General features: G+C 44.9%; 1 protein-coding gene across 1 annotated transcript in view; it reads right to left on the bottom strand.

Annotated features, from left to right (window-relative positions):
• Positions 1 to 10,870: 10,870 nt before the first annotated feature.
• GPC3 (glypican 3) overlaps positions 10,871 to 13,068 on the bottom strand; it is a 227,290-nt gene continuing 225,092 nt past the window's right edge. The window contains exon 8 of the mRNA XM_033137608.1: positions 10,871 to 11,546. Within this exon, the coding sequence (XP_032993499.1) occupies positions 11,377 to 11,546 (170 nt within the window). The 3' untranslated portion in view covers positions 10,871 to 11,376. The remainder of the gene's footprint in view (positions 11,547 to 13,068) is intronic.

Below are 13,068 nucleotides of genomic sequence, written 5' to 3' on the forward strand. Positions count from 1 at the left end.
ACCCATGCAGAAGTCAAGAGGTTTCTAAATACACACACACCTCCCTCTCCCTCATCATAAACAATATTTACCGGTATATGCCAATTAGCATGCAAAATCCCTGAGTGGTTTACATAAGGTAAAAGGTAGGTAAATGACCCCTGGATGCTTAAGTCCAGTCAAAGGTGACTATGGGGTTGTAGCGCTCATCTTGCTTTCAGGCCAAGGGAGCGAGCGTTTGTCCACAGACAGCTTTCTGGGTCATCCGCTCCTTCACATGCAGCTGCTGGGTGACCTTGGGCTAGTCACACTTCTTTGAAGTCTCTCAGCCCCACTCACCTCACAGAGTATTTGTTGTGGGGGAGGAAGGGAAAGGAGAATGTTAGCTGCTTTGAGACTCCTTCGGGTAGTGATAAAGCGGGATATCAAATCCAAACTCCTCCTCCTCTTCTTCTTCTTCTTCTTCTTCTTCTTCTTCTTCTTCTTCTTCTTCATGTGGCCAGCATGACTAAACCGCTTCTGGTGCAATGGAACAAACACCATGATGGAAACCAGAACGCATGGAAATGCCATTTACCTTCCTGCCACAGCGGTACCTATTTCTCTACTTGCACTGGTGTGCTTTCGAACTGCTAGGTAGGCAGGAGCTGGGACAGAGCAACAGAAGCTTACCTCATTGTGCGGATTCAAACCACTGGCCTGATCGGCAAGCCCAAGAGGCTCAGTGGTTTATACCACAGCACCACCTGCATCCCTCTCGGTTTACATAAAACACAGTAAGACCATTACATTTTTATTTATTTTTTAAGAAAAAATGTATATGAGCATTTAAAGTCAAAATTGCAAAGAAATGCATTGGTAAAAATGGAGACAACATCAACAAAACCTTAGATTAAATTTCAACAGATAATAAAATAGGACATAGTGATGAACCTAATGCCTAATTAAATGGAGGGATCTTCAGGGGGTGTTTAAAGTGGGCCACTGCCCATTATCAGAGTTGAAGACACATTTCAGGCAGGCAAAAGAATAATGGAAGGGTTTGGAGAAGGACCCAGCAATGGGTGTGGCCTCTGGAGACTGGTGTGGCCTCAGGAAAACCCAGAGGTCAGAGAGAGAGTCCTGCAAACCCACATTGGCCTGAGGTTTCCACTTCCTTCCATTTAGCATTAACAGTTAACCCAGCTCAAGCAGGAGACAGAAAAATGAAGGTGGCAGCCTCCTCCTCCTCCTCCACCCTTCTTGCCATTCAGAATCCTGCTGTTAAGGACAGTAACCTGATCTACAGCAAGAGAAGCAAAAGAAGTGATTAACTCATGCACAGCTCTGAATGGCTCTTAGAAAGCAGGATTTGAAACAAGCCTCTCAGGACAATGCCCGCAGATGGAGCCAGCAGAGGCCCTGAAAGGGCTTTTCTTCTCAGCCCTTCTTTCTCTGCCCCTGCAGCACGTACACCTGTGGGGAAGGCAGTGGGCTGGGGCTGCAGGGAAGCCCTGGTGAGTCGGAGGTGAAATCCAAATTGTGCCTACTTCCCCCAGCATGCATTGCAAATGGCCCATTCCCACCCACCCAGCAAGCATATGCACACCCAGTCAGTCAGTCAGTCAGTCAGTCAGTGTGCAACTGTTTTTTTGTTGGAGGAGAGTGAGAAGAGGGCAACTGGACCATGCTACGGTTTGGTGCACTGGTCTATCAAAACCAGTGTCGTCCTTCCCCACATTGGCCAACACCTGCCTTTAAGAAGTGCTCAAGCAGTGCAGGAGAATGTAAGGACATAAAGAAGAGCCTGTTGGATCATCCTGTTCTCACAGTTGCCAACCAGATGCTCCAATAGGAAACCCACAAGTATGACCCAAGCACAAGAACCCTCTCCCCTCCTGTGGCTTCCAGCAACTGCTATTCAGAAGCATTGCTGCCTCCAACTGTGGAGGTAGAGCACAGCCCTTGTGGCTAGGAGCCATCGATAGTCTGCTTCTCCTTGCTCCAAAACTCCTAATGACCACACTCAACAGCTTCATACAAATATTAAATAGCACTGGGGAGAGAACAGTAGGCTGCAGAACCCCATAGCAGAAATGGCAGGGGGCTGAGGAACACTCACCCGGTGCTACTCTATGGACACAACCTTGAAGATAAGAATGGCACCACTGGAATACAGTGCCTCTGATGCCCATCTTACTAAGTCGGTGCAGGGGGATATGATGATCGGTGGAACCAAAAGCCACTGAGATATCAAGCAGAAGTAACAGGGTCGCATTCCTCCTGTCCTTCTCACGATAAAGGTAATCCATCAGGGTAACCAAGTTTAATTCAGTTTTGAAACCGGGTCTGAATAGATTGTAGTGCCTCTAGATGATCAATCTCCGCAACCACTGTCTCCACCACCAGAGGCAGATTTAGGGGACCACAACCAGTTTGCCCCCACCGGGCAGTGAGCCTTATCTAGTTTTAAAAAGCCAGGATGGACAAGATCTAATGAGAGCTACACAGGTGCATCACTGCAATTATCCTGTCCTCATCCTCAGGACACATTCATTTGCTCTTTACCCTACTCTTCTTCAGCCAAAAAAGAAGAGGCACCCAGATTGACTTAAAAATGTCAGTGCTCAGATTTTAGGTTTACAGATTAACAGACATGATGCAAAATAATGAGGGAGGGGAGGGGGAGAGGAAAAAGCAAACTCAAGCAATATTTCTTAAGTTTTAATGTGATTTTGTTGTTCCATTATAATGATCCCATAGATCTTATATTTTAAAACAGTAATTTCCCTCCCACTGGGGGGGGGCACAGTATTTGGGAATTTTAAAGGCCATCTAAACGTTATTCCCCACTCTCCCACCTCTCAGTCTCTCTAAGTTTTTCATGTCTGCACTCAATCATCTGTTTCTTTTACCATTCACATCTATTCTTCTCATTGGGATGCCTTCACCAAAAAGCTCTAACTAATACAGGAACATTTGGAATTTGCTTAAAGATGCAGTCTAGATGAAGATACTTTATGATGTCACTCTGCAGGGGTTATGGGGCTAGCTAAGCAACGCCCCCCCTCTCTCTAGCACTAAACATTTGGGTTGAGGCTGGAGAGGACCCAAGTCATTTTGCAGATACACAACAAACTTTCATTTTGTTGGGAGAGGAAAGGTCGCTCTTGTTAATCCTTCTTTTGGGGTGGAATGTACACAACTGTCACTCTCCTTAACATTTAGAATTAAACAGCCCCTTTGGCTTGTGTTTGCTGGGTGTTTATTTTCCCCTCTTGCCAACAAGCTTGATTTTTAATATGCTTAGAGGCTGAAGGAGCACAGGGCTTTTAGGTGCACATTTTAGTTTCTCCAAAAAGCAAAACACAAACAGCAGTTGTCAAATCTGCAGCATTTTGGGGGGATTGGCCCTTAATCAATCAGTTCCAATTCTTATTTGTCTAAACTAATCAATAGCCTCTTTCCTAACAAAGGACATTGGTAATTATCTGGAATAGTTTTAGTAATTAGCTGTGGGTGTGTAAAGACAACGAAAGCACAAGGCAGGGTGATGGTGCAAATCATTCTAAGGAAGACAAGGGAAAACTGAGAGGGGTACTGCCTGTGTGATAGCGCTTCTTGTCTTGGAATCTGGAGACAGCCCTAGTAGAAACAGTGGTAGAAACAGTACAAGCAGAGAAGCAGTGAGGTGTAGTGGTTAGTGCATCAGACTAGGACTGGGCCAGGTTCAAATCCTTGCTTGGCCATGAAACTCTTTGGACTGTCTTCCCAACCTTGAGGTCCTCTAGATGTTGTTGAATTGCAATGCCCTCTCACCCCAAAGCATTTGTCAGACCAGGGGCTGATGTGAGTCCAGAACATCTGGAGGGCTCCCAAGGCTGTCCTTGTGCATCATGGCTGTGTCATGAGCAGCAGTCCAGAACAAGTCAAGAGCAGGGAGTTAGGACCAAACAGCAACCAAGAACAGAGGGCAGGACCAAAGACCATAACCAGAAACACAAGGAACATAACACCTCAAGTATTTACCACCTAAATCTACCACAGAGCACTGCCAGTTTCTAGGAATTCTGAACTTCTTGGTGCAATTTTGTCCTGCCTATCTGATGTTACCGGCCCACTCTGTCAGCTGTTAAAACTGAACAATGCTGGGGCCTGCGTCAGGAATGCTCCTTTAAAATGACCAAAGAGTGGTGCCTATTCTTTTGACATTTCCCCCACAGAAAAATGCTTCATTCAGTGCTATCTCACAAAACACTATTTTTATTTATTTTACCTATTTATTAAATTTGCATTCCACCCTTCATCTGAGGACCACAGGATGGTTCGAAATATAAAAATGGCGTAGACATGAATGAATCGCGAAACAAGCAACTGAACCAAAAAACCAGCACGCCTCAACACCGAAGAATGTGCGTGACACCCAACATTCTCTTGAAAAGTCACAAAAGAAAAAAAAGAGGACCAAACCCATCAAAGGTTCGGCTTTGTAATGGTACGGCTGGGGATTAGGATGCAGCCACAGGCTAAGTAGTAAACGCAGCAGCAGCATGGTTTTAACTAGAAGGAAAACAGGGGAAGAAGACACGTGCATGCATGTGTTTGTGTGAATGTGAGCGAGGGAGACACATCCACCATTCTACTCCATGAAAGGTCATATTCCTTCTTTCTTTCTTTCTTTCTTTCTTTCTTTCTTTCTTTCTTTCTTTCTTTCTTTCTCTTGAACTTGTTCTTTCACACAATCACATGCCGTCCCCACCTCCACCCCCCCAAAAAAAACACAGCAACCCCAGGCCCTTTCGCATCCCTCCCGGGCAGCACAGGCCAACCCGCACACTCCCTGACAGAAGGTCCAAGCAGGGGTGAAGTGCAGACCCGCTCCCCACTGAGAGCCCAAAGGCTTGTGTCTGATGCCATGACAATTGACAGAAAGGCTCTGTGGCTTCCAGGCAAGCAGGTGGTCCTCTACCTAGACCGAAAGGACAGCAAGCTCAGGGCTTTTTTTTTTTTTTTTTTTTTTGCTTTTTTTTGCACTGGCTGTATCACACTCAGCAGACAGGAAGCTGTTCCAAGTCTGGATGCCCTTCATGTCTCAGTAGAGCCATCCTCTCTGTCATCAGGCTCCTGCTGATTTTCTGCTCCAGTCATCGTTGGAAGCCATCTCTCCTGGAAGACCATCACAAAACGTAGTGTGAAGGACAGCCCCTTGTCAGTTGCCTCCTTGGCTGAAACAGGGAGCATTGCCAGGGAGCATTGGACCCCCAAACTTCCAACTGCCTACAGGAGCATGGGGGCTTTGGAGATTCTTTTTAATCATAACTCAGCCAGCTCTATGGAATCATAGTATTGTAGAGTTGGAAGGGACCACGAGGGTCATCTAGTCTGACTGTCCAACCCCCTGCAATGCAGGAATCTTTTGCCAAATGTGGGACTCGAACCTGCCACCCTGAGATTAAGAGTCTCATGCTCTCCCAACTGAGCTATCTCTTTTCAACTTTGAAATTCATGTGTGGATGCCAAGGAGCAAAGAAGCATCTGGTGCTAATAAGGGGTTAAATCCCCAACTGACACTGCTGTGGGTGGGAAGACATAGCAAGCCCCCAGTTACGAGTTAAATACACTGGGAACTGTTAAATAAGTAAGTGCTTATCCGTCACTCAAGAACTCTGTATGCACTGGCCAGCAACTCAGAAACTGCCTTATCTTAGACCACTGGTCCACCTAGTTCAGTATTGTCCACACTGACTGGCAGCAGTTCTCCAGGGTTTCAGGCAGGGGATGTTCCCAGCCCAATCTGGAGATGCCACTGGGGAACTGAAGCTGTGATCTCCTCTGTGCAAAGTAGGTAATTTAGCTCTTTGATAGGGGAGGGAAATGGAAGGTGGGCAGTTTTCCTGTAGAATATCTGTCTGCACATCACCGTTAAGTCTTTGTAAGTATGAGAACTAGAGAGACTGTATACTAATGCACAGAGCATGGGAAATAAACAAGATGAACTTGAGCTCTTGGTACAGAAAACTAAATATGACATAATAGGCATCACTGAAACCTGGTGGGATGAGTCTCATGATTGGAATGTAGTAATAGAGGGATACAATCTATTTCAGAGAAATAGACCAAACAGGAAAGGAGGAGTAGCAGCGTTATATGTCAGGGATGTGTATACCTGTGAAGAGATCCAGGATTTGAAACTCCAAAGCCAAACCGAGAGTATCTGGGTCAAAATTAAGGGAGAGAAAAATAACAGTGATTTCATTGTGGGAGTTTAATACAGATCCCCAAGCCAAACTGAGGACACAGATGATGCCTTCCTGGAACTGATGGCCAAGCATTCAAAAGGAAGTGAGATAGTAGTAATGGGGGATTTCAACTATCCTGATATTTGTTGGATGTCAAACTCAGCCAAGAGCACAAGGTCGAACAGATTCCTCACTGGCCTTGCAGACAATTTCATTGTCCAGAAAGTGGGAGAAGCAACAAGAGGATCAGCCATTTTAGATCTGGTCCTAACCAATAGTGATGACCTGGTTAGTGGGGTAGAAGTGGCAGGATCATTAGGTGGGAGTGACCATGCTCTACTGGAGTTTATTATACAGCGGAAAGGAGCAACCAAGCATACTAAGACTCAAATTCTAGACTTTAAGAAAGCCGACTTCATAAAACTTAGGGAAACGCTGGGTGTGATCCCATGGTCAGTAATACTAAAAGGGAAGGGAGTTCATGATGGATGGGAGTTTGTTAAAAGGGAGATATTAATAGCACAACCTCAAGCAGTACCAATGAGACGAAAACATGGAGGGGGCCCTAAAGAAGCCAGGGTGGCTATCTAAAGAACTTTTTTTTTTTTTAATAAGAATTTATTAGCATTTTCATAACAAAACATAAACCCACACCCACACCTACATATATAAATCAAATACAGACACAAATACAATTCTTCTTGTTTACACACTTAAGAAAATATTCTATTTCCAGATCTTGACAGTTGACTTCCCCTGCCTTCTCTCCTTCGGTTTTAAATCCATATTCTACTTTAATAACATCATCTCTCTAAAAATTATAGTCATTTTAAAAAAACTTCGAACCTTAAACAAAAATCTTAGTAACAATTCTTTAAATCTTAACAAATTATTCTTATATCAAATCTAAACTATTCTTCTTTCCCTTAAACTGCTGCTAATAACAAAAAATTTCAAAATATCCCTTTTCTTGTTAAAAATTAAAATAAAACTTAATGTCTTAACCCTCCGATTTCAGATTACCATAACAAAGCATTAATATTCTGTACTTGACACACTTCACCCTATCCCCCCTCTGTCCAATGTCCTTCTCCATCTTTCACCGGAACCACTCCTCAAATTGTCCTCTTTTCTTGTATGTCCACAGAACCAGACACAGTCCCCAACAATCTTTGCATCGAGCATCAGGATACACTGTTCATCTTCTTTCGGCTTCTCCCATTCAATGCTGCATTCTTCTATTTGTAAATATCTTAATTTCTTGCCCTTCGCTCCCGAGCTCACACCTCGGGGGCTGGATATAACATTCCTCGCCGTCCCCGGGCTGCCACCACCGAAGGACGTTTCTTTTTCCGGGAATCGCCATGCCGTCTCTCTCGATTTTTCAACCATCTCCTTCAGCTCTTTGCCAAGGCTTTCTTCCATAGTATCGAATATCTGAAAGGTCTCCTCTGTGGGAAGTAGATTTTTCTTCATATCCCCACTAAAAACCTTCAATTTCTGATTAAGCATTTCCAGTTTCAATATAATAATCCTTTCTTCATCAGTTAGTCCAGAGTCCAGAACAATTTCAAAAACAAAGCCCAACATGGTGAGGACGGGCATAGGTATCAAATTTCAGTTTCTATTTCAATGTTATCCGTCTTATAGCAGTAATTTTCCACTTCGGTTCAGAGTTTTCACAGCCATTTTCTCTGAAACCGGGGCGCAAAGACCAAAGCTTTCAAGAGGAATATTCTCCATCCTCTTCCTCCCCAAAGGGAGATCTATAAAGTCTCACTCATAAAAAAATCTTGACAATGTAGCCATCCAGTAGCAACAGTATCACAGTCCGTTATTTTCTTGCCACCGAAGGGAGACAGGCAGACTTCCTTTATCTAAAGCCTCCCGGATCGTTAAGTCTTTAAGCTCAGCAGTTAATCCCATCACGTACTCACGACCTCCGGGCTTCTTTTCCTTTCATCTCTCAAGGAGAACGGCGTCGCTCGTCACGGCCAGTACTCGCCGCTTTTCCGCCCGGTTGGGGCATTTCCCCTAATGGCCCGGCTCCGCGCTCCCTTCACCCCCACTCCCCCTTTACAGGGGGAACGAGGGAAGGGTGCGTAGCCTAGCGGGCCCGCCGGGGAGCCCGAGGCGCGGGACGCTCTTCCCGCGCCTCACCGGAGCCCCGCGTAGCGGTGGCGGGGCTCCAACCCCCGGGCTGGACTGGGTCGCCTCGCTGCCGAGGCAACCCAGCGACCGCCCGTGATGGCGACCTCGCCGGAAGTCTCCGGCTATCTAAAGAACTTTTAATTGAGTTAAGATTTAAAAGGGATATGTACAAAAAATGGAAAAAGGGGGAAACCACCAGAGAGGAATTCAAACAAATAGCCAGCACGTGTAGAGACAAAGTCAGAAAAGCTAAAGCACAGAATGAACTCAGGCTTGCTAGAGAGGTTAAAAGCAACAAAAAGGGCTTTTATGGGTATGTCCGTAGCAAAAGGAAGAACAAGGAAACAGTGGGGTCACTTAGAGGAGAAGATGGTGAAATGCAAACAGGGGACAGAGAAAGGGCAGAACTCCTCAATGCCTTCTTTGCCTCAGTTTTCTCCAAGAAAGAAAACAATGACCGACCTGAAGCAGATGATTCAGCAGGGGAAACACAGCCCAGAATAAGTAAGGAGGTAGTACAGGAATACTTGGCTAATTTAGATGTATTCAAGTCTCCAGGGCCAGATGAACTACATCCAAGAGTATTAAAGGAACTGGCAGAGGTGATTTCAGAACCACTGGCAGTAATCTTTGAGAATTCCTGGAGAACAGGCGAAGTCCCAGCAGACTGGAGGAGGGCAAATGTTGTCCCTATTTTCAAAAAGGGGGAAAGAGAGGACCCAAACAATTACCGCCCAGTCAGCCTGACATCAATACCAGGAAAGATTCTAGAGCAGATCATTAAGCAAACGGTTTGTGAGCACCTAGAAAGGAACGCTGTGATCACTAAAAGTCAGCATGGGTTTCTGAAAAATAAGTCATGTCAGACTAATCTGATCTCATTTTTTGACAGAATTACAAGCCTGGTAGATGAAGGGAATGCTGTGGATATAGCCTATCCTGATTTCAGCAAGGCCTTTGACAAAGTGCCCCATGATATTCTTGTAAAGAAGCTGGTAAAATGTGGGCTAGACAATGCTACCATTCGGGGGATTTGTAACTGGCTGACAGACCGAACCCAAAGGGTACTCATTAATGGCTCCTCTTCATCCTGGAGAGAAGTGACTAGTGGGGTGCCACAGGGTTCTGTCTTGGGCCCAGTCTTATTCAACATCTTTATCAATGACTTGGATGATGGGCTTGAGGGCATCCTGATCAAGTTTGCAGATGACACCAAATTGGGAGGGGTGGCTAATACCCCAGAGGACAGGATCACACTTCAAATGACCTTAACAGATTAGAGAACTGGGCCAAAGCAAACAAGATGAATTTTAACAGGGAGAAATATAAAGTACTACACTTGGGCAAAAAAAATGAAAGGCACAAATACAGGATGGGTGACACCTGGCTTGAGAGCAGTACATGTGAAAGGATCTAGGAGTCTTGGTAGACCATAAACTTGACATGAGTCAACAGTGTGATGCAGCAGCAAAAGCCAATGCAATTCTGGGCTGCATCAATAGGAGTATAGCATCTAGATCAAGGGAAGTAATAGTACCACTATATTCTGCTCTGGTCAGACCTCACCTGGAATACTGTGTCCAGTTCTGGGCACCGCAGTTCAAGAAGGATACTGACAAGCTGGAACGTGTCCGGAGGAGGGCAACCAAAATGGTCAAAGGCCTGGAAACGATGCCTTATGAGGAACGGCTTAGGGAGCTGGGTATGTTTAGCTTGGAGAAGAGAAGGTTAAGGGGTGATATGATAGCCATGTTCAAATATATAAAAGGATGTCATATAGAGGAGGGTGAAAGGTTGTTTTCTGCTGCTCCAGAGAAGCAGACACGGAGGAATGGATTCAAACTACAAGAAAGAAGATTCCACCTAAACATTAGGAAGAACTTCCTGACAGTGAGAGCTGTTGGACAGTGGAATTTGCTACCAAGGAGTGTGGTGGAGTCTCCTTCTTTGGAGGTCTTTAAACAGAGGCTTGACAGCCATCTGTCAGGAATGCTTTGATGGGGTTTCCTGCTTGGCAGGGGGTTGGACTGGATGGCCCCTGTGGTCTCTTCCAACTCTATGATTCTATGATTCTATGAACTGGGCTGACCTCCAAAGACTCAAAATGCAGCCTCTGAGCACAACACCAACAGATAAACAAAACACCATTTAGTTGTTGGTGGTTTGTTTTTTAGAAATTTATTAATAATGACATGCTTGCTGCTCTGTATTCTCTGCAAAGGGATTGGTGCCTTTTCCTACTGCATGGAGGCCTCTCCAGAATGGCCTCTCTTCCCATCACCAATCATGTCAGCTCTACAAGGACAGGCTTTGCATTAGTTCTGCCCATTTTCTTCCTAACTCCCAGCACCCATCTTTTCCAGGAAGTGGTCTGTTTGTTTGCAATTCAGGGGCTGTCTAGGCAGCCATGTAACATGCATAAACATTTCTCCAACATTTGTATATGTAGCTCACAATTAACCATAATCCAGAGTTTCAAATCAACAAAAGCTTAGTCTCAATGCCTCATGCCAATATTGCTACAGATGTTGAAAATTCAGTACAGGGGTCCAGCCCTCGGAGTAAAAACATGTCGTTGCTGCTTTGGGACATTGTAATATTTCCACTGTAGGTTTCTCAGGTGAGTGTCCACTAAAATCAGTCCAGTTACTGAATATGTATATATTTAAAAGCCAGTGGATGATGCTTAATACCATTTTTAAGTGACCATGCCAATTAACTCAAGATGAAACAAGGCTGCTGTTCTAAATAGCAATGAAAAACTTCCATCTTCATAAATCTCTTAAGGGATGCAAATATTGAGTATATTTACCATCTTATAATTAGGCAAGACTTCTCCAAAACACAAGAACTTTCCTTTGTTCACTACATCTACAACGAGTCCCTCCCTCGAGTCTTATTTGAATGTTTAAAAAATGAAACTTATTTGAAGCTGCTCTTTCCACGTGCCTTGGGAGGAGAAAGAGAGTTTTTGAGCAATCTTCACAAAACAAAATGTCACAAATTCAGTGAGGAGATAGTTCCACAACTATTTGGCAAGCAGAAGAAGTAGGACCGTTAGGACAGAGGCCAAAAGATCCAGACCCGGCATCACAATGCCTGTTCCAAGGTTGTGAATCAATGACACCTCTTTGCTTTTCTGATCCCAGAGCTGCTTGTTTGAAGGGATGCTGTCTGTGTCCAGATCATACGCCAGCTCTAGAATAAATAAAGAAAAGAATGTTGAATATGGAGTGGAACCTACTGCTAGTGGTTCAAATGACTTTAAGAGAGGGTTTGAATACTCCAGGTCCATCAGTACAATATACCCACATCTTGTGTGCATCTAACCCGCATGATTTCAACCATATGCTGCTGAAGCCTGGCTGGCTGAAATTCCATAAGTTAAATGCTAGTAAGGTGGGGAGCTTTTAAGCTCTCTGCCTTGCTTAGAGGGAAAGGCTCTCTTGATGCACCAGTTCTGGGATAATCTTGCTCTACCTTTTTGAAGAGGTATCCATTTCCCATTTTTACAATCTTCAGTTCTCCACATTTGCACAACTTTTCAAGTCTTCATGAAAATTCACCAGGATTGTAGTGGAAATCTCTCCTAATACACACATTTCACTTCACAATTTTGCCAAATGCACAATTTTGCCTAATGTAATGCTGACTTTCCTATGCCGTTTTTCACTTATATGTATTTTTATGCACACTTTGCCCTGCTAGATTCATTTTGGCAGAAGAACTGCATTTCATAATTCCCAGGTTTTCCCCACAACATTCCTTTCCTTTAAAAGAGCAGCCTGAGGTGTGGGAGAAGTGGGTTGAGGGTGGGGGGATAGAGAGAGAGAAGAATCCAGACACCTTACGTAGTGTTGAGAATTCTTCTCTATTCACTCCAGCAAAAGCAACCACAAAGCAGGATTCCATTGGGGAGCACAGACCACACACCACATGGCACATTTGCAGAGGACAAGGGAGCCCAATCACGTTAATAGCTTCTGTATGATGCAAACATTCCTGCCATGGAGCCAGTTCTCAATTAAATCTCTTGGTCCTGCCAAGATTCTCTCCCCCACCCTACCCCTCCACACAAGCTCTTCCAGGCAGCCTCCCAAAATCAGCTCCAGAGCTGAACCAGGCAGGCTACACCCAGGTGGCAATTTTGACAACCTGTGCTAATTCAGTTCCCCCAGCTTCCCTTCTCTTATGCTCCAGCCCTGTACTTTCTGCTTCTAGTTAGACAGACCTTTTGCAAGGATATTCGTTAGCTCCACTGGCATTTTCAAGCAGAAGAGGCACCTCCTCTCGCCACCAGCTCTTCTCTTGAAAGTACCAGCACACACAGACTCTCTCCAAGTGCATTGTGTGTAAAAGCTGCCTTTTGTGGTGAGTGGCTGGCTGGACTTGGATGTTTGGTTTTTCAAACTGGTAGCACATCAAACGCAAAGATCTTCTGGACTTGCTTCAACATGCAACAGGAATGACAGCGACCAGCAGCTGTAAGCCTTCAAATATGTGCTTTCCATGTCAACAACAAAAAAATGGGGGAAGGGTTAAGGGGTGGGGGACATTCCGCTGGGGAAACACAATTTGAATTATGCCTCTCATCTCGCTTGGCATAAGCTTTCCAGGTACCGAGTCATCACCAACCAGCCGCCTTTTGCTGGATGCCAACATTTCTGGAAAGCTCTGCAAGGGCAGCCAAAGTCATGCCAAAAGCCAGGAAGGGAAGGAG

This window comes from Lacerta agilis, chromosome Z (genome assembly GCF_009819535.1).
Source record: "Lacerta agilis isolate rLacAgi1 chromosome Z, rLacAgi1.pri, whole genome shotgun sequence".
NCBI lineage: Eukaryota > Metazoa > Chordata > Lepidosauria > Squamata > Lacertidae > Lacerta > Lacerta agilis.